Raw genomic sequence first — 21727 nt, 5'->3', positions numbered from 1 at the left:
AGTGGTAGAGTGCTAGCCTTGAGCTGAAGAGCTGAGGGACAGTGCCCAGGCCCAGAGTTCAGGGAGAGGGAAGAATGTGAGAAGCTCCACTGAGTATCTGTACGAAGCTACAGAAGGCTGCCTGGGGTGCCAGGCAGTCCTGGAAATGGAGGCTTAGGATTCCCTGCCAAGCACATGGCAGAAGTATTGGTGGTATGGCTGCTGCAGTCTGTGGAGGTATGCAGCTGCAGCTCAAATTACCTGGCAGAGGTGCCATTAGAAGCAGCTGAGACACCAGAGGCAGCTGCAAAAGAAACCTGGTAGTGAAAGAGGCTTAGGACTCCCGGCAAGTCATGCAGCAGAGGCCTAGGCATGTCAGCTGCTCCTGGAAGTCACTGTAGTCATCCATACAGGAAAACAGCTATGATTCAAATGCCCTTAGAGGCAGCTGGGAAGCTGAAGGCTTGGACATGGTGTTGTCAGTGGCGTCACTTTCCCAGGCCAGGAGACACTCATCACCTGAGGCCACGGAAGCAAATGAAGTGTTGAGCCGGAGGCTGTAAAATGCTGTCTAGGACCAGTTGCTGGCTCCATGTATTGACTGTTGAGTGGGTCAGAACTCTCCCACCAAGACTGGAATCACATAATTCCCACAGCCTGATGCATCCCACAGAAAGGCACACACACACACACACACACACACACACACACACACACACACAATTGAAAATTCATATCTTGTTTTACATAAGTCTATTTGTCTTTGTTGCTGTTTATTTTATAAACAAAAAATGACAGAAGGGGCCAGAGTCCCACAATCCTCTTCAAAGGCATTCCCCCAATAACCTGAAGACTTCCAGCTGGGCCCCATTCTCCAAGTTTCTACCACCACCCAATAGCACCAAACGGAACCCAAGACTTTAACATGTAGACTTTTGGGGGCGTACTCCAGACTGAGATAGGAGGACCCCAACCCTAAGGGTGGCTGAAGTCAAGCTTTGTTAGATCAAGTTTGCTGGAAAAAGAATGCTAATTTTAGATCTTTGTTGCAAGCACTGTTTAATTCCCCATCACACTTTAAACTACCAAAGCTAGTCAGGCGTTGGTGCCCCATGCCTATAATGCTAGCTGCTCAGGAGGCAGAGATCTGAGGATCTCGGTTCAAAGCCAGCCCAGGCAGGAAAGTCCATGAGACTCTCTACAATTATCCACCCAAAATCTAGAAGTGGAGCTGTGAGAGTGATAGTGCACTAGCCTTGAGCACAAAAGCTCAAGGTCAGTGTCTAGGTTCTGAGTTCAATCCCCATGATGGAAATAGACAAAACTGTCAGAAAGGAGTCGTTCAACTGGTTCATGACAGCTGTTAGACCCACTGGCACTGGCTGCATCATCAGCACTTGCCTTGGAGCAGAGCAAGCAACTACCAGAACATCCAGGAACTGAGATTAGGAATTGCTACTGCTTTCTCAAAAGGGATTGTGGGGCTATAGCTCCTCCCATGTTTCCTCTAGTTTACTCCTGAGTTCATGATAAAAGTGAGTTTACACTCCTACATACTTCCTTTCATTCATCTCTGGCATCATCACCAGAAGCCCAAAGCAGTATCTGCCTCATCGCGGCTGGACCCGCCAAACTATGTGCCAAAACTAAACTTTTTATATTAGCTGTCTCAACAACTACTTATTTCCTTACCATAACATTTCATTATACTGACAGCCAATTAATACAACTAAATTTACAGATCCAAGAAGAAAAACAGCAGGTTCTAAAACACAAATCTGTATGGCAAAAAGGAAAAAAGAAAAGTGACAAGCCAGGAGAAAATATTCATTATTCCCATTCAGGAAAAAGGATTTTCCCCAACGTGTTTTTATGCATCTTTATAACAACCAACTAATAAAAAATTATATACAGAGATATAAGCAGTCGTTCTCAGAAAGGGAAATACAGTTTAGAGCCATGTTTTTAATAAACTGAGTCCTCTTAGAACCCCCACCTGACCTCCTCCTTGGGATCTGAGTAAGTTTCAAAGCCCAGGTCTGGACCTCTCTTCCCTCAGATCCATCCTCCCCCCTTCCCTGTCCTTTGATACAACTTATCCGGCTGTCCTCCGAGCCAGCCAGGGATGACCATCTTCAGTGCTCTGTCCCCCTAACGCAGCTGGGGACTCGGGGAAATCTGGCTTTCCAATGTTGCTGTTGAACAAACAGCTGGATAGTGGACTTCGTCAGAGAAGAAAGCTGATGAGAGCCCATCACTGGTGGCTCAGGCCTGTAATCCTAGCTACTCAAGAGGCTGAGATCTGAGGATCAGGGTTCAAAGCCAGCCTGGACAAGAATCTGTGAGATTCTTATCTCCAATGAACTGCTGTGTGTGTGTGGGGGGGGGGGGACCAGAAGTGGTGCTGTGGTTAACCTTGAGCTCAGGCCCTGCATCTAGGCCCAAAGGTCAAGTCCCATGACTGCCCCCCCCCAAAAAAAAGAAAAGCAGCAGAGGCCATTCCTGGGGAAAGGGTCAGCCTGTACAAAAGTCCTCTGGCAGAAGGGAGCATGGTTCAAGAAGCTGTAGGAAAGTTGGGACGGACAAGGAAGGAGAAGATGGCAAGGCCTTGCACCCTGACCAAACCAACCCTGGAGCTGGACGGGAAGCTCCTGTTACCTACGTGCCCCTGACGGGTGATTAAGCATTCATTCCTCCTGAGGATGAAGGGGGAAGCTAAAGGCCTCGCACAACCACCCCGGCGTGGGTTCGAGGTCGGTGAGAAGCGGGCTTTGGTGACCCTCAGGTCTCGGGGGTCAGGGAGCACCAGGACGGCGGCCTGCAGACCGCGGGGGTGGGGGGAGGCCCGGGCCGGGCACACAGCCAGCCGCGGGGGGCGCGGGGTTCGCGCGCACCTGGGGGTCCTGCAGTGGCGGGGGGGGGGGGGGGACCGCAGGACCCCGGCCAGGACAGCCAACAAAGAGATGGAGAGAGGCCCGGGGGGCCGGGGAAGCCGCCCGGGCGTCGGGGGGCGGGGGGGGCCCCGTCGGGACGGCCGGGCAGCGAGTCCTCCGTCCGCCGACACGGAGGGGGCTGGCGGGGCGGGGCGGGGCGGCGGGCGGGCCGGGGGCGGGGCGGCGGGATGCGCCCCGCGCCGCGGGGTCTCGCCTTTTCCTCCTTCCGCGCCGTCCGGGTTTCCGCTTCCCTCCCGGGCGCGGGCTGAGAGGCCCGGAGGCCGAGCCTCAGCCCTGCGCCTCCGCCATGTGGCCCCCAGGACCGGACTCCGAGGCGGACCCCGAGTCCCCGGGCGGCTCCCGGGCCGGCGCGGCGGCCCCCGGGCTCCGCGCGCTGCTGCCGGCGCGCGCCTTCCTCTGTTCCACCAAAGGCCGCCTCCTGCTGGCCGAGTCGGTGAGTGCGGGGCCGCGGGTTCGAGGCCCGCGACCCCGGCGTCGGGGAACTGGGGGGGAGGGGGGTGCTGCGCTCCGACCCGCATCTCGGCCTCCGCGGGCGGAGGAACCCCGCGGAATCGGCCCGACGCCCCAAGGGTTGCAAAGCTGCACAACGCCCGAGCGCGAATCTCCAACCCTCGGGGGCCCAAGTTGGGGGGCGTGGGACGCGGGATGAGGGGGCGCTGGTGAGGCTCACACGCCCTCCCTCCCCCCCCCCCGGGCGCTGTGTGACCTGGGCGCGTCCACCCTCTCTGGGCCCGCGGGACGGCTGTGCCTCCGCTTTTTCTGGCCTCCATCGCGCTGCGCCCCGGAGGAGCCAAGAGCGGAGGCGGGAGCTGGGGTGCTGGTGGGGAGAGGGGCGCGGGGCTGGGGTCCCCGGGAGTGGGTGAGGCCCGGCCACGCAGTGGGGGTGCGGGCGGCCCTCGGTACAACAGGGGCGTGGGCCCGGAGGCCCGGGGTGACTTCATTCCCTCTGCCCGCCCCCTCTGGGCGCCTTCCTCCTTCCCCACCCCAGCGCAGGGCTCCTTTGTCCTCCTGACACTCCCTCCCTCCCTCCCTCCCTCCCGCACTGTCGCGTGTGGGGCGGGGACTGTGGTGTGGGGCCGCCCGGGGTGGGGAGCCAGGGGCCGGAGCCGGAGGAGGGAGCCGTCCTCAGCCACTTGGTGCTTAGATCCTCAGCAACTTGACCCTACCTGTCCTGGTCCTGCTTAGAGGTGGCAATTGGGAGAACGTTCCAGAAGAGATGTCTAGGGCAGCTGGCTCGTTGGAGGGACCTAGTGGGAGGGTAGAAGGGCTGCGAGAGGAAGATTCCTGTCCCCACTCTTGTCCCTCCAGGGCCGGTGGCAGGGGCATCCCACAGCCCCCTCCTGCTTTATGGTCAGGTCGGGCTTGGCACCTACAGGCACGGAGTCCACACTTCCAGGGACGGCCTCCAGGCTTGGCCACCCCTGGGAGCCACTTTTGGGGAGACACCTTGACTCCACCGCTCACAGAGGAGGCTCCAGACCCCCCCCCCCACACACACACACTCAGGGCAGGGGACAGGAATGCCAGCCAGAACTCAGAGGAGGTATTGCCTAGCTGGGTGTGAGGATTCCAGGCCCCTAGCCTTCCTCCCGCCCCGGGCTCTGGGAAGTAGGGAGGCTGACATGAGCAGGAAAGAGGAGGAAGTTGGCTCCCAAGAACTGACAAATGAGAAAGCAGGACCCCAGCAGGAGGAAGGGGGGGGGGGAATTCCCAGAGTCAAGCTTTGGGGGTAGGAGGTGTTAGGGACAGGGAGGGGAGAGACAGCCTTGGACAGAGGAACTGAACTCTGTGGACCCGGATGATCATAATCTGGCAGCCATCTCCTGGAAGGCCTCACGGGACCTCTCTATGTCTCCTGTCTGTCCAAAAGGGGCTCAGCTACCCTACGGCTGTGTTCAAGACAGCAGTGCCCTGGGGACTCTGTAGCCCCTTTGAAGAAGCCACAGCGCTTCCTTGGGACATCTGAGTGGCCCCTTGGGTCTCCTATAGCCAACCCCTGAGCCCCACTTCAAACTACTCAGCCATGAATGTAGTCAAAGCCAGCCACAGTGACAGAAGTCAAGGGAGAAAGATGAAAATCTCCAGTGCTTACAGGCCAGCCAACCCTGGGTTAATGCTGGTACCCTTCCTTAGTGGCCATTCAACAGAGTCTATTCATTTTAGAATACCCAGAACCCTCGGTGGATGCTGGGCTTAGAGGAACCCCTGACCCGTCCAAGAGTCTCTTCCTTTTGATTGTCCCAATGTTGCACAAAGTCTTCTAGCCTCTAGCCTCAGTATTGCCCACAACTGTGAATCCTACAGCATTTTGACTCGAGCAGGGCCCCAGGGCTCCATTGCCTATGTCTTCTAGTTTTTGCTTCTTACGAACATTATGAACACATTATTAGCACATTTTAGTAGTATCTAATACTATTTAGTACATATTAGTACATTTCAATTCTAGACGACCAAGTGATTATTTAAAAAAAAAAGCAGGGGCTGGGAAGGTGGCTCAGTGTAGAGCGCTTGCCTTGTATGCATGAGGCCCTCATTCAATTCCTCAGCACCACATAAGCAGAAAAAGCAGGAAGTGGGACTGAGGGGTAGAGCACTAGTCTACAGCTGAAGAGCTGTAGGGCTTGCACTCAGGGCTTTGTGTTTAGCTAGACAAGAGCTGTGATACTTGAACTACATTTCCAGCCTGGCCATATTTCAACATGTATATCATTAACTGAAATCCAACATTTTGGTAAAATTACATCCAGTGAAAAGCACAGATCTTAGATGTACATATTACTTTCTTGAGGCTTGGCTGTGGTTTAATTGGTGTGCATTTGGTGGGTAGTGTTGGAGTTGAAGGGACTCTGTCATAGAACAGGAAGGGGAAGGTAGAACGGCTTCAGGATGTGGGCACCTGGTTGGGGGGGGGACACATTATAAGAATGTTGGGCCTTCAAGATGGGGTGTGGCAGGGAGTTAGCATGGGGTCAGGACTCTGAGCTGGGCCCAGGAGGATTGGGAAAAGCATGGATATGGGGCTGGGCCTTACATTGTTGTTGTTGGTTTTTGGTGGTACTGGGGTTTGAACTCAGGGTCTAATGCTTGCCAGGCAGACTCTAGTGCTTGAGTCATGACCCTAGGCCTTTTTGATTTTTGTTTTGTTTGCTCATCCTAGGACTTGAACTCTGGACTTGTACTGTCCCTGAGCTCCTTTTGCCCAAATCTAGCGCTCTACCATATGAGCCACACCACCACTTCTGGCTTTTTCTGTGGTTAATTGGAGTGAAGAGTGTCATGGAGGGGCTGGGAAGGTGGCTCAGTGGTAGAGCGCTTGCCTTATATGCCTGAGGCCCTGGGTTCAATTCCCCAGCACCACGTAAGCAAAAAGAAAAAAGCCAGAAGTGGCGCTGTGGCTCAAGTGGTAGAGTGCTAGCCTTGAGCTGAAGAGCTGAGGGACAGCGCCCAGGCCCAGAGTTCAGGCCCCACGACTGGACCTCCCCCACCAAAAAAAAAAAAAAAAAAAAAAGAGTCTCATGGACTTTCCTGATCAGGCTGGCTTTGAACCATAATCCTCGATCTCAACCTCCTAAGTAGCTAGGATTACAGTCATGAGCAGCTGATGCCTGGCTGGTTTAGTTTTTGTTGTTTGTTTTTTAATAGTCTTACGTTTATGCCCGAGCCAGCCTGGACTTCTGTTTATGCTTCTTCATACTCGAGGGTCTCACAGCCAAGACTGGCCTCATCTTTGCCATCTTCCTGATTTCCACCTCCCAAATAGGATTACAAGTGTGAGCCACCACACCCACCTGGTGCCTGACAGCTTTTAATCCTGGTTCTGCCACTTTCCAGCTGCAAGACCGATCAGGTGGCCTTCCTGCTTGGAGCCTCCACTAGACCTTGGCCCAGGGCAAAGGAATAAGGCCAGACTCTGCTGTTTTCCCTGCAGGGTCTCTCATTCATCACCTTCATCTGCTATGTGGTGTCCTCAGCATCAGCCTTCCTCACAGTGCCTCTGCTGGAGTTCCTCCTGGCCCTCTACTTCCTCTTTGCTGATGCCATGCAGCTGAATGACAAGTGGCAGGGCTTGTGTTGGCCCATGATGGTGAGTCCCAGGGGATCAAGAGCACGGGGCTGACTATAAGATATTCACACAGAGACTTGATGAGGAATCTGAGGTCCTATTCTGGGGTCCTACCCTGCCTTCAAAGCTACAAAGAGCAAATAGCACCTGGCAGATGTCAGATTATTCTATCTAGCCAGGAGTGGGACCTGGAACAGGTTAGAGGGACTTGAGATGAGGTCTATGAAACAGGGAGCCCAAAACACCTCTGACCACCAGGTGGCGCTGTCGCTCTCAAGGGGCATTGAAGAAACACTGGTCAGCCACAGGAATTCAAACCATTTCCAGGATCAGGGCAACTTAACTCAGGACCTGCAAGCTTACTCAGACCACAGACACCTGGCAACCCTGGTCCTCTTGGATCACATGGGGGCCCCAGACCCAGCCAATGGCCTTTACTGACCTAAATACACCACAGAGAAGAGGCATTAAGGGATGGGCTCTGAACCCCATGGCCTGGCTTTTATCTCTAACATCCTTGCATCTGCCCATTTTGGGGATGAGTAAGCAGAGCCTATGATCCATAAATGGACTAGCCACAAGTGTGTGGCAAAGCAAGGCCCAGGGCCAGGTCTGTCTGTTGGGTAGCCAGGAGACAAGTTTCCAAAACTCCCACTGCTCCCAAATGGGCTAAGCCACTGAGTGAGCTGCAGGCCGATCCACACCCTGTTTGTTGCCCTTAAGGCTGAGGATAGTTGGAGCAGGGACAGGCCAGTGTTAGCCAGTGGCAGCTTGCAGGACAAAAGGAGGAACATGGGGACTGGGGCCAGGGCCAAGGTGGGGCAGGGAGATGGGCAGGTCTCCCAGGAGCTGGGCCTCGGGCAAGTGTGTGACCAGGCTGCTGTCTCCAGGAGCTCAGGCAATGTTGGCCATGTCCCTCTCTCCCCAGGACTTTCTGCGTTGCGTCACTGCTGCCCTCATCTACTTCGTCATCTCCATCACAGCTGTTGCGAAATACTCAGATGGGGCCTACAAAGCTGCCGGGGTGAGCAGCTCTCTTACCCTAGGAGAAGGTGATCGGCAATGTCCTTTCCTGAAGCCTGAGTCACTTGTCTGGGCACCCATTTAGGCTTGGACCTGGGGACCTCCTCTCCCAGATTGGATCCCTTGGGCTCCCATGCAGATCTCAACTCTTCCAGAGTCCTCTTTCCAGAAATTCATTCTGCTCTGAGTGTTAAAAAGCTAGTTGTCTAACTGGGTTCACAGTTCATCTCCCTAGTTCCCATCATTCTGCCAGTTGGTCCTGAGAGGGGTGGATCTTCTGGCTGCCTCCCCATGTCCCTATCCTCCTCCCTCCTAGGGACCCCAGGCTTCTGGTGACTATCCTTTGACCCTGCTTAGTGTTCTCTGCCACATGTTCATGACCCATAGGTTTTTGGCTTCCTTGCCACCATCGTGTTTGCCATTGACTTCTACTTGATCTTTAATGATGTGGCCAAATTCCTGAAGCAAGGAGACTCTACAGATGATACCACAGCCCACAGGACAGAAGGTGAGTGGCTATTCTGGAGGATTCCACTGAGGAACCTAGCTGGTCAGCCCTAGCTTAGCTGCAGGGTCCCTGAGCTATCCTGTCCCCTTCGGGGGATACCTGACTGGTTTAAGGCTGTGGTGAGGAAACAGGAAGTATGTTTATAACCTGGTGTCAAAGCCAGCCCTCCCTAGGCCTGAGGCTATCCGGAAGGGACAGGCTTTCCCGTACCTCTGTCCCTCCACAAGGACCCTTCCTTGTGCCAGGCTCTAGGGTAGATGGTGTCTAGACACCTGTTTACCTGCCATCCAGAGTGGCTGCCAATCTGGATCGGTTTCCTCTCCTCTCTTGCCTGCCAGGGCAGTAAGTCAGTACCCAGAGCGCTTATCCTCATCCACAGCCCCCAGGCACACCCAGGCAAGCTCAGGCTCGGCTTGGTGTCATTTACAAGGAAATACAACAGGCATTATAACCCCTGAAGCCTTCATGCCAGCCCAGACAGGCTGGCTCCCATGTTAACTGATTTAAAAAAAAAAAAAAAAAAGACTGAAAGGTAGAAGGAAGCTGGTTTTCCTGTCTGTGACAACACAGCCGTATCAGATGTCTCATCTTTGGGGCTGTGTTGCCTGTGCAGGGCAGGGCCTGTGGCAGAGGTTTGTCAGACACTATAGCTGGTCTGGAGGCGTAGTCTGCCCTCCAGACTTTTCTTAGGCCTTTGTGTCACCCGACTGTCATGCCAGGCCCTGGAAAGTGCAGGAGATCCAGACCTGCCCCAGGGGAGCTTAAAGTCCAGATAGGAATTAGTTCCCAAAGTAGACTGGCACCAGACGCAATAGGATGGGAACTGTACCAGGGGACAGGAACAGTAGGTATCAGGGAAGGCTCTGGATGGGACAACCTTAAAACAAAATAAGGACTTAGCATGTATGAATATAAAGCAGCTTGAGGGTGGCCCCTGTGTGCCAGCGAGGCTGAAGAGTCCTAGAGGTGACCCTAGCTGTGTGGATAGGAGCGTGCAGACAAGAAGAAAGGGAGCAGGTGGAGGAAGAAGGTAAGAGTCTATGAGCAGGGGCTTCCATCCATGCCAGACATGTCTCTGAAGTCAGCCACCTGAATTGTGGCTGGGCAGGTGGACCATGGAGCTGTGGCGCCCTCAGGCATGGCCTCAGTCCTTCCCACCAAGCACCTAGAATTGAGGTGGGACTCAGTTGGTTCGGTTTAGGCAAAGGTGCAACAGTTCTGCTTCTAGGGCCCAAGGAAGGAGTGAACCCCAGACATTGCCACTGTGCTAAAGTGACTCATGCCCAGGCCCTTCCCCCATACTGCAACAAGCAAAACCCAGACCATGTCCCCTGACAACTGCCAGCTGCAGCATCTGTCATCCAGGGAACACTCCTATTTGGAGAACTTTGCGGGGGACAGAGCCCTAAGTTACACATACGTTTTTACAGTAAAGTACATGTTAGATGCTTATATGCTAGACATGAACATAACAAAATCCACCAGATCTTACTGAGATCTTGAGCATGGGAGTTGGGGGAAGAGTTGGGGATTAAGGAGGTTCTCACACAGCCTCAGCTGCCCCACTGGCCCTGTCCCTAGCCCGTCTATGAGCAGGTAGCCTAAAGACACCTAGGACTCTAAGAGTCAGGCTGACCAGAAGGGGGTTATTGATACATAGCAACCAGCTGAGCACAGGTGGCTCACATATATAATCCTAGTTACTCACGAGGCTGAGATTGGGAGGATCCTATTTCAAAGTAGAAAACTCCACCAGACTTCATCTTCAAAAGCAGCAGCAAAAGATAAGGATGGGAAGTTCTAGAGATGAGCAAGCAAGCCAAGCAAGCTTGGGGTCCAGAGTTCAAATTCTACTATCGCAGAAGAGAGGGAAAGAGGAAGAAGAGAGGGTGTCAAGAGAGATACCAAAGCAGCAAGGGGACTGAGGTAGGACAGGGGTACTTTTTTCTTCGTGGGGTAGGAGGTCTCCTGAAGGCTCTACAGAATAACCTTAGTAGCGAGATTTTTGTTTTTGTTTTTCATTGTTGGTCGTGGGGCTTAAACTCTGGGCCTGGGCGCTGTCCCTGAGCTCTTCAGCTCAAGGCTAGAGCTCTACCACTTGAGCCACAGTGCCACTTCCTTAGTAGCAAGATTTGAAGGAGCCTGCGGGTCACACCTCACCAACAGGCTCTGAACATCATACAGTTTTTAGTGATCATCGCAGTAGTAGAAAACAGGATGAGTGAGGGACTGAAACAATGAAAGCAGATTTTTTTTTTAACAGGGTTGCTAAGCTGGGCACTGGTGGCTCACGCCTGTAATCCTAGCTACTCAGGAAGCTGAGATCTGAGGATCACAGTTCAAAGCCAGCTCAGGCAGGAAAGTCCATGAGACTCTTATCTCCAATAAACCACTCAGAAAACCAGAAGTGGCACTGTGGCTCAAGTGGTAGAGCGCTTGCCTTGAGCTGAAGAGCTGAGGGACAGCGCCCAGGCCCAGAGTTCAAGCTCTACAACTGACAAAACCAACCAAACAACAGGGTTGTTGATGTGTGAGTATATTTAGTTTGGGGACAAGAAGTAGCTGTCCTTACCCTGTCCTGCTGAATTGGGGGTCCCAGCAAGGTTGGGATGCAACCTCATTGCTCCAGGTGAGAACAGCCCCTGGAGCCTGGGGAGGTGCTAAGGTCCTGGGGAACCTTGGCCTGGGTGGAGACTCCCCTCTACACACACACTTGCACCACCTGCCCCCACTGGAGTTAGCATACATTACCAGACGCAAGCCTGGGAGAGCAGCCTGGCAGTCTCCCCCACCCCCACCCCGCCCCCCAACCCAGCCACCACCCACCCCTGGGAGCAGCCCCAGGCCTTCAGCCAACTTTCTCTGCTTTCCTTCCAGAAGACAATTCTAATTCAGATTCGGACTCCGACTGAAGGCCAGCTCGTGGCTCACACCTCTGCCTTCCTACCAGGGCTGCTGAGTGTGCCCAGGGGCCGCTGGTGTGGGAGGAAGGCTGCCTCCACAGGCCTCCCCCCAGGCTCCAGGTTACACTCAGGAGCCCCATGGACATGTGCCTCTCGGATTCAACGTTGAACCACTATGCTTGGGCACCATAAATATCCCACTTCCCACTCCTGTCCCACAGTTCTTCCACCCATTCATCTCGCTGCCAAAAGAGGCAGGTGACACGGCAGACATGGCCATCTCAGGTCATAGCATGTGCTGTAGGGTGGAGGCTGTGTTTCACTAATGGGAACAGACTGAGAATGCATGGTGGGGCCCACTCGGTAGGCCCTGGTGGCCTCTACATGGGGTACCCCTGCTCATGCTGGCACTTGAGAACAACCCCTCCAGGAATCTTTATTCAAGGAGCACAAGTTCCTTCCTCATCATGGAGGGAGAAAAGGACCTTGGCCTCCCTGTCTAGGAGACGGTCTTGTCTCATCTTGACAGCTCACCCCTAGAAACCATGTCTTTCATTCTGGGTCTAAAACCAGCTCAGAAACCAGCTTATATAGACTTCCCTGCCAGAGTCAGCGGAGGGAGCCAACCAGAACAGGGCAGTGACTGTGGCATGGGCGGCTGGGCAGGCCCAGCAAAGCCCTCTTCCTTGGAACCCTGAGGATAGTGTGCTTCCTCTGGACCCCAGGGCAGGTCCACTGGCCCCTCAGAAAAGATGAGACAATCCGTCCTCCTGTGTTCAATAAGGAACTTACACTGTGTATGTATCTTCATGGGATTTTGTACCTTTTTTATATTTTTATACAAAATGAGCTTTTAATGAGTGGTGTTTTCTGTGACTCCCAAGGCCTTGTGAATGAGCCAGTCTAGGTCCAAGTTTTGGGCATCTGTGGCCTTACTATTATCTTGCATGTGAATGCCTTGACCTGGGTGGGGGGAAATGCCATAATAGATTAAAGCAGACTGACTATGTGCATGGAATGTGTGTGTGTCTAAAAACCCTTCTGTCACCTAGAGCAGTACAGGTGCTGTAGCCAGCATCTCACCAGCATGAGCTACCCTACAGCCAAGAACATACAATAGCTAAGTGACCAGCTCCCTCACTTGCACACCAGGACGTATCCCATGTCAGCCAGAAGTGAGGGCTCTCTGGAGGATCCTGGTGAGTACTGTGGCCAAGCTGGGGCATTAACCTTCAATCATAACACAGCACAGCCTGAAAATGTGTGAAAGTGGGATGTGCAGAGGCTGAGAGAAGCCCGCAGTGTTTAACTCGTGCTCCCTGCCTGCACGGCAGTGGAGCCTGGTGGCGTGATACTGTGTGCCTTGAGTCCACGGCACTCTCAATAGAGGCGGCCACGGGAGCTGGGGCCACAGCCCTTGTGTGGGGGAAAGACAGACAGACAGAAGACACAAGGGCATTTTCACATGTCCATTTATTAAACAAGAACTCCTTCATGACAATTTAATACAATATTTATTAGCGATTAGTGTTGAGAAAATTATTTCCCTCTACATACAAAAATACAGATTTGAACACTATGAAGTCAAGACAAGTACCATGAAAAGTTGGTCCTTCAAAAGAAAAGAGGAAGATTGAGGGCAGTATGCAGCCTTGTGTGCTGTCAGGGAAGACAGCAGTACTCAATAGAAACGAACACGTTGTCCCCCGCCACCCCCCCAATCACTCCTAAGTATAGGGTCAGACTCAAGAACCAGGCTGGAGCTGGGAGACCCTCACCCCATGGCATCCTCGGAAGTTAGAGGCCAGAAGTGGAACCCTGCCCTGCCAACCACAGAAATCAGTTTTCCCAATGGTTAGCACCTCAAAATGCCCCTAAGACTTTCTAGACCAAAGTGACAGTTTGCCACCCAAAAGTGCCCCGTGGGCAAGTACCAATGAGTGATCTTAGTGGAGAGTTATCACTTAGCTGGATTCCTCCGATGTCACTGAATTACACTTCTGACTTCAGGACAAAAATAAACAGCTACAGTTTCATGTTTTGCTAAGTCTGTACCTTCATGCAGCAATGGCTCACTTAGGATTTTCCTGGAGCAAACACAACTCGTGCTGCAGGGCTGGAAAGGAAGGAGCTGCAAGAGTAGGCCTGTACCTTGGTTTCATTCAGCTCCTCGCAGCAAGCACCTTACCATGTTCAGGCCCACAATCCAGAGCTGGCCATGAGCCCACTGGGGTGTCTAAAACCCAGTCTGAAATGGAGGAAGATGAGGCCTGGAGCAGATGAGGGGGTTCCTAAGAAGAAGGCTACCTGGAGCTAACCTTGGAAGATACCAAAGGAGAACACCCTGGGGGTCACCAGGGTGACAGGGCAAGGAGCAAGATACAGGCTTGCCCACTACTTCAGACCCAGAGGGAAAGTCAGATAATGGTTCCTTCCCTCCTTCGTTCATTCCTTTCTTTTTTCCACCCTTCCTTCTGTCCTTTTCTTTTTACTAAGAAACCACCTTCCTTTTACTGTTGGGCTCTTCAAACTGAGAAATGGTTGAACAATGCCAAATGCAGTTATGCTGACTGACTCGTGATAATTTCACAGAAATATACTCTGACCCTAAGATACCATAAGTAAGCAGAAACACAAATGCAGTGGAGAGAATACACGAGTGGCCAGGGGCTTTTGTTCATTTGTTGTTGTTTTTTAAAATACATATGAAGTTTAAAAGGAAAACGATCCAACCCTCAAGACCAGCCTGTTGAAAGCAACATTAAAAGGACACAATCTGAATCATGCTACAAAAATAGTGTTATCTTTTTTTAACTAAATGTACATCTTTTTTTCCAATTCCATGGTTGACAGGAGTGCTTACGTGACACATGGAAGGCACCAAAGGTGAAGTGATTGTTTGTCTTAAAATATACAAAGACAGAATTGCCTACTTTGAAAAAAAATACAGTCATACCTGTAATAAATAGTTTAGTGTTTCTGCCATGGGTTCTAGAACCCCTACAAACTCAACATATACAAATATCTTCAGTCCCTAGCATTCTCCTAGAGGGGGCCATGTCAGACAAAACCCGGTTATAAAAAGCACTGATTTTAGGCAACTAGGTTAATTTCATCATGACTTGAAACCTTTCTGAAATGAGTTAGAGTGAAAGTCAGACATTAGTGGACCCTCTGGGTGTAAGCCAAGGTGGGGGCCACCCCAGACCTCCTGCCCTTGCCCTCATTCCTCCCCAGCCGCTGAACCTTAGATTCTCCCTTCATCCCTGAACACTGGTCTTCACTTCCAGAGGGAAGGAAAGTCTTTAAACTTGCTAAGGCAAAATTCTGATAGTCAGGGATGCAAAGCAGGGCTTGAAGAGCGGAAGTGGCTATCAGGTCTGGCCCCGCCTTATGGGCACCCGGTTCACTGCCCTCAACTCCTGGCCATTCCTGATTTTTAAAGGGGGGGGCACTTCCCAATGGGTGCCAGCAGCAGTGTCCAAAGACAACTCAGGGTTGGTGGTTTCTGACTATCACAGAATCTGACACGAATAATGCTAAGAATCTTGTTTCCCACCAGGCACAATATTAACAAGCAATTAACTCTGAACCAGAATCTTAGCATAAAAAGAAAGTAGATGATAAACTAACCTGACAACACAGCCATGCTAGTCTAGGACCTAAGTTGCTAGGGCTTCAAGCTCAGTAGGCTTATAGATCTTTTTTTCCTTGCCTTTTCTTTACTGTTGTTTATGGAGTAAGAAAAACTAGAAAGAAAAATATCCTAAAGGCTGAGAAATTATGCCCAAATGGAAAAGAACATATTCCTGCAAAGACAATAGTGTTTCAGGCTGAAGTGTGCAAGTGCTATTTACTGGCATGAAGTTGCCCCACAGAACACTCCCTTCTCAGAAGAAAATTCTTCTAGCTCTAACATACCAAAGGCATTTTCTTTCAGAGACAATTTCTAAATAAAGGAAACACAAAAGGTCAAATATTTCAAATTGCTTTCTGAGCCAGAATGATTTTGAAGATGTCTTTGGGAAGAGGAAAAAAATACATTTTATAGAGTGAAGAAAATTTACAAAGCAAGAAGGTGGTGGTCCTGTTAGGTCTGTGTCCTGCCTGGGGTGCACTTAAGCCGGATCAGTCACCTGCTTGTACCCAGACTCCATACCAAGAGGCCCCTCAGCACCAGGGAATAGTGGTCCCCATGTCAACTCTCCCTCCAGCTCATTCATGAAAACAAGACAAAGGCACAGGAAAGTAGTTAGCCAGGTACACATTTCCAGGGCAGTCTGGGATTGTAAACAAGTCTAGTGCTACCAGCAGCAGTCTTTCCTCCTCTTTTTCTTCTTCCTCTCTCCCCTCCTGTCCTTGGGCAGACATTAACTGGGCACTCAGCCCTTGCCTAGCTGGCCTTGGTCGCCCCAGTGATAAAGGTCAGATAGCCAGGGCAAAGAGAGAAACTCTGAATCCTACAACATCATTAGGGGTTAGAAAGGCCTCTGGAGACCTTCAGAGACAGCAGCAGCACTCAGAGTCAGAAGCAGCCTTCTCTTTTACTCATAAGAACTGACTAGAGCTCTTGGTCTACAGTGTGTTCTCCTTCCTGCCACCTCATCAATGTGACTACTGCTCTGTGGACTAGATCTAGGAGAAAACAGCAACCAGGCAATGGCACAGTGACTACAGGACTGCTTTGCTTTGAACACAGAGCAGGAACCACCTACATTATCAAAACCTGGCCACAAGAACACACTCCACTCTCTGTTGGCACTAAGAGTAACAAGTCATCAACCCACAGAAAATCCGGTGTGGAAAGGGATGAAACCTTGACCCACCTTTGAGATCATGTGGAGAGGTCAGGGGTTTCTTTATAGAAGGGGTGAGCTTGGGCTTCACGAAGGATTATCCAAGCAAGACTTACATATATCCATGGATGAGAAGCCTTCATCATAACTGCCTGTGTTTAACCCAGGCCTGCATGGCCAGGAAAGCTTCAGAGAGGGCCAAGGACACTGACAACTTGAAAAGAACAAGAATATTTCCAACCAAGCCACGAGCCATAAAGCTCTTGCCAGCAGCACCCAGGATGAGGTAGAGACCAAGCATACCAGACATGGCACGGTAACAAAAGGGGCTCCAGGACCAAGACCTCAGAGCCTTACTTACTGGTCCTCACTGATTTCCTGGGGATTGCACAGTGGCTGCACTCTGCCCAATCTGTTCATGTTCCTAAGGAAGATGTGAGCACTACTGTATTCTTGCTTTCTTTGTAGACAAAAGCAATTTTCTTTGGGTAGTTGTTTGCTTTAAATTGAGCTTCTCAGAGGAGATCTTAATGACTATAGCCGCTCTTTATGAACAGGAAAAGGTACTTCTCCCTCCCCATGCCTTGGCTTTGTGAAGTAGAATCAGAAAGAAAACATCCAATAGACCAAACTAGTGCCAAAACAAACTTCCTCTGAACATGACAGTGTTTGTACCCATCCAAACCATTAGAGGGTCTACCAGTGCTAGAGGACTTCATCCCTTCCTTTGCAGAAACACTCTGGACCCTCCAAGTCAATTTATTCCACCAGAAAATGGAGAAAACTAAGCTTACCTCAGCCTTGAAATACCCCAAACTTAAGTGGCACCAGTCCATACTGGAATGACTAAGTGTAAAAACACTGGGTGCTGCAATCCTAGCTATTCAGGAGACTGAGATCTAAAAATCATGGTTCAAAACCAGCTAGGGCAGGAAAGTCAATTAACTACCAAGAAGCCAGAAGTGGATCTGTAGCTCAAGTGGCAGAGTGCTAGTCTTGAGCAAAAAAAGCTCAGGGACAGTGTCCAGGCCCTAGTTCAAGTCCCAGGACTGGCGTGTGTGCATGTGCACATGCACACACACACACACACACACACACACACACACACACACACACACAAAACATGTTTCCTTCAATTTGCAGAGATCAATTTAAGACCCCAAAACCTAGAGACAACTAAGAAAAATACACTGCAGATGACCATCATCCTTCTTTACTGTTCCTCAGGCCACAACCCTCAGTACACTCAGTGCACTCTGCACACTCAGAACATATACAGGCCACTTCTGATTTGATGAGAACTAATTAAATAGAACAAGGAAATACATTTACAAAACCCTTGGGAAGCCTCATATCACAAAGGAATTAAATAGTTACTGAGACATAAATAATGCCAAAGATTTCTATCTCTAAGATGCAAATTAACTCCCAAGCCTGTCTGGGCACAAGACAGCATAGCTTCCTAGCCTCCCTGGGTACTTACTGTCTTCTTGGGCCTCAGACCTCTTCCTTTCAGCTGAAAGTACATCCTCAGGAGGCCAGGCATTGTCCCTTTTCACCAGATGGGAAACTGGTTTTACTGAGCTGACCAGGGAAATTCAGGCAACAATCCCGCCTAATTTGTTTTTTCTCAGACTCACTTCAAAAGTGGCCTTCTACCAAGGCCAAGTAATATGACTCCTGGCAGATTCCTGATAAAGCTCAGGGTGGTCCTTCCAAGTGGGCCCCATCTGATGCATGGCTGGGTCTTTGTGAACTGATTTTGAATGGAATTCTCAGAGGGAGATAAGCCCATTTTTGATCATGCAGACACACTTAAATAAACATGTAAAATGAACAGATAAAATCCAGATGCCATCTTCCCCCCCATATCACCCCATCTAATAAATTCAAAGCTGGGGAAGCATGAGGTGATCTGACTCAGACAGACATGTGAAGTAGGCTCCACCGGACTCACCAGGCATGGGGCCAGACCCAGCCTACCCTCTGTGGGAGAAGCAGGGAGGGGTAGGAGTTACCACTAGACTAGCTGGGTCAGCCCCTGAAACCAGACACAAGCTTGGCCATGTGACCTGGGCCATGCGACCTGGGCCATGCCCCAGACAGGAACCACAGCAGAAGTGGACTGTGATGGACACTGGGTTTAAGGAGCTGACCTTGGGCCCTGACCACCAGACTGCCATCTACTGACCAGCAGGCCCTCTTCACTGTTAACTCAGATACTGTTCTTTCCTGAAGACTGCAGTGCCACACAGGCTTAGAGAGAGAGACATATCACGTGTTCTCCTCCCCAAGCTAAACATGTGTACCATCCCCTTCTCGGCTGTTTAGCTCTTAGCACACTGGGGCTATGAGCCATCCTTGGTACAAGATCCTGGGGGCTCTCCACACTACTGCAAGACCTTCCTGCCAACAATGTCTTTTCCTCAGTAGGGCTAATTCCAAAATACTAGAGCTAGAGTGAGGTCTGTAAACATTACAATGGTTTAGAGTGAAAACCTGACAAATTAAGATAGTTTTTCCATAAAAGATAAAATTACTCTCTAACAACACAAAAACTACAGCATCCTAGGGGCTTATTTAACTCATTCACCACAAAAATAATCCTCACTTTATCAAGAACCAATCAAAAAACTAGAATTTTTCCCCCAACAGCTTCCAAGAATGATGTTCATAATGATAACATCCAAAGCAACAATTAGTGCCTTGGAACATCCATGGAAGGACATGCCCTGGTAAAAATTCAAGTATGCTTAAATCTAAGCAAGTCTACCCAGAATGACTTTAGAACTCTTCTCAGGTATTTAGAAAGTTAGTTCATATCCATAAAACAGAGGTGTGTGTGTGTGTGTGGTGTGTGTGTGTGTGTGTGTGTGTGTGTGTGTGTGTGTGTGTGTGTGTGTGTGTGTGTGCTGATTTGTAGTACATACATGCATACACACGTGCATGTGAGCACATGCGTGCGTGCACACACATACACAAACACACACAAATGCACACACACACACACAAACTTCCCATATGTGGTCCAGGAGGCCAGCAGGCTGGCAAGTGCTTTGGCTGGTGGAATGGGCTGTGTTATCTTCGTGGCTTTTACCTAAGAAGATGAAACTGCAGGAACTCTGCAACTCAGCCTCCAGGTATTTAGGGAGGCAGGAAACTGGCAAACAAGATGGTCCCCATATCACTGGATGAGTCTGGGACTTAGGAAGGTGGTCCTTTTGAGGAAGAATCAAATGATTTCTCAGCAAGGTGGGAGAAAAATGGTGACTTTCCCATAAGTCAGTGTCCCATGGAGCTGTCCCCACAGAACACCAGCTTTTCCTGTCCCTGCAACACACAGACAGAGCAAAGAGATCCACCAACACATCCATCACCAAGATCCTCAGAATCCCATGTGGCCTTCGGGCACCCCAGGTATGGAAGACGATGAAGAGGGTGGATCCTGGCAGACAGACTCAACATCCACCAAGAGCCCACTACAGGGGCTGCCCAGAAATCAAGGCTGACTGTTGCAACCCTATACCTTCATGTCCTGACATCTTAGCAGCCCCACTTAACCCCAAGTTCTGACTCATCAGAAATATATATGACAAAGTGGCTCTGGGATGAGAGCCAATGCTCTGGGACCGCTGAGACCTAGAGTGGACATGGGTGGTCAGCAGGGGTGCTGCCCCCACAGCCACCCAGGGCCAGAGGATACAGGCCTCTCCAGCCACACAAAGCTGACCACTGGGCCACTTTAGAAAGCCTTTCCCAAAGTGAATTTTTACCAAAGGGGACAAAATTCAACGGAATCACATGATGATCTAATGTGCTCAGAGAAAGAAAATTTGATTGAAGAACAGGTGAGCATGTGGTAGAAGCAGGACTCTGGGGGTCCTCACGTGTCCAGACGCTGGATCTCCGGGCGACTGTCCACATCTCTAGACTCGGTGCGGGCTCGAATGTAGTCATTGGCGCTCTGTTGGCGGATGCTGACTCTCCATTTCTGCACAGCCAGGAAAGTGCTCGCTGCATAAGCTGCTGTTGCCAAGAAGCCAAATATCTAAAGTACACAGACACCATTAGCCTTGGACACAAGTCCCAAACCTGATGGCTTCATGGGGACCTGATCTGCATGAACTCCATCCAGCTGTTCCCATACTCTGCTCTGCTCAATGAATAGTTATTACAGTTGTCTTGAGTCTCTAGTCACGTGACTCACAGATAATGCTACTGACCTGAAGACAGCCTAAGGAGTCTTTCGATACACTTTGGACCTTCAAAATAAAAAATCACTAAAGTACATCTTTTATCGCATGTAATTCATAGGCTGTGCTCCAAATGTGAAAATGTATATGAAATATGATATAGAAAGAATTTTAGCCAGGAACTGGTGGGACACACCTATAATCCTAACTACTCAGGAGGCTGAGCTCTGAAGATTACAGTTCAAAGCCAGCCGAGGCAGGAAAGTCTGTGAGACTCTTTTTTTGGGGGGGGTCCGGTCGTGGGGCCTGAACTCTGGGCCTGGGCGCTGTCCCTCAGCTCTTCAGCTCAAGGCTAGCGCTCTACCACTTGAGCCATAGTGCCACTTCCGGCTTTTTTCTTTTTGCTTATGTGGTGCTGAGGAATCAAACCCAGGGCCTCAAGCATGCAAGGCAAGCGCTCTACCCTGAGCCACCTTCCCAGCCTCCGAGAGACTCTTATCTCCAATAAACTACCAGAAAACTGGAAGTGGCACTGTGGCTCAAGTAGTAGAGCAATATCCTTGAGCTGAAGAGCTCAGGGACAGTGGCCATGCCCAGAGTTCAAGCCCCATGACTGACAAAAAAAAAAAAAAAAGAATTTCAGAGTCTCACATCAAGCTACAAGGCTGACAGCTCGCAGCACCCCCCAACTACCTGCTGCCTACTCATCTGGGCCACCCCAGTCAGCAGCTCCAGGTGACAAGCAGTAGGGCTTGCATTATCCAGGCAGGCTTAAATAAGCTACTAAGTGCTATTTATAAAAGTCAGATAAATGAGTTTTAAAAATCTTTAAATCCTCCCACTAGAGACGGAGGAATACATGACCCTTACAAGTGGACAGTATATAAAAACATAGAGCACAAGGTATGAGTGCCTTCTATCTGGTCCCCAGCTCCCACATCTTAACCCCATGGCCAGACACATGTCAGGGGACAGGCAAGAGCACAGGAACAAAGAGCCCAGAAGTGTGAAATTAGCTTGCCCTTTAACCCTTCCAGTTGCTTACCACAGCAGCAATCTCTGCTCCGGTCTTGTGGTTTAAAGCAGCCAGTACGATGGAGGCAATAAAGAAAAAGAAAGTGCTGAGTCCAGTGTTGACCAAATCCTAAGGAAAAAGATCAAATAAAACCACTTGAAAAAAGTCTGCCTAAAAGCAACCAAAGAACTTCCACACAAAGGTCCACAACCAACTTCAGATAGTTCTGAACCTCGGTCTCCACATCACACAGACTTTAGTCACACAAAGTAACAGTTTATGCCGTTGCTGGG

At 50.6% G+C, this 21727-nt stretch overlaps 2 protein-coding genes across 2 annotated transcripts in view; one reads left to right on the top strand and one right to left on the bottom strand.

The window, feature by feature from the left end:
- The first annotated feature begins 3151 nt into the window (after positions 1-3151).
- Positions 3152-12443, top strand: LOC138815447 (CKLF-like MARVEL transmembrane domain-containing protein 3). The gene is made up of 5 exons (XM_070004873.1): positions 3152-3366; positions 6862-7017; positions 7925-8020; positions 8407-8527; positions 11405-12443. Exons 1-5 carry the CDS (start codon positions 3220-3222, stop codon positions 11437-11439), a joined length of 555 nt encoding a protein of 184 aa, XP_069860974.1. The 5' UTR covers positions 3152-3219; the 3' UTR covers positions 11440-12443.
- A 441-nt stretch (positions 12444-12884) lies between these two features.
- Positions 12885-21727, bottom strand: part of LOC138815446 (CKLF-like MARVEL transmembrane domain-containing protein 4) — a 56303-nt gene continuing 47460 nt past the window's right edge. The window contains exons 3-4 of the mRNA XM_070004872.1: positions 21465-21563; positions 12885-20274 (exon numbers count right to left, since the gene is read on the bottom strand). Coding sequence (XP_069860973.1) covers positions 20110-20274; positions 21465-21563 — 264 coding nt within the window. The 3' untranslated portion in view covers positions 12885-20109. The remainder of the gene's footprint in view (positions 20275-21464; positions 21564-21727) is intronic.

The sequence above is a fragment of the Dipodomys merriami genome, unplaced genomic scaffold (genome assembly GCF_024711535.1).
Source record: "Dipodomys merriami isolate MVZ:Mamm:240054 unplaced genomic scaffold, mDipMer1.0.p SCAF_64, whole genome shotgun sequence".
NCBI classification, from domain to species: Eukaryota; Metazoa; Chordata; class Mammalia; order Rodentia; family Heteromyidae; genus Dipodomys; species Dipodomys merriami.
This window is presented reverse-complemented; position numbering and strand designations above follow the sequence as displayed.

Excerpts from the sequence above, each read along its gene's own strand:
- LOC138815447 (XM_070004873.1), top strand. The coding sequence starts at position 3,220 with ATGTGGCCCCCAGGACCGGACTCCGAGGCGGACCCCGAGTCCCCGGGC. Across the intron at positions 3,367-6,861 it reads GCCTCCTGCTGGCCGAGTCG|GGTCTCTCATTCATCACCTT; the intron begins GTGAGTGCGGGG and ends TTTTCCCTGCAG. Across the intron at positions 8,021-8,406 it reads GGGCCTACAAAGCTGCCGGG|GTTTTTGGCTTCCTTGCCAC; the intron begins GTGAGCAGCTCT and ends CATGACCCATAG.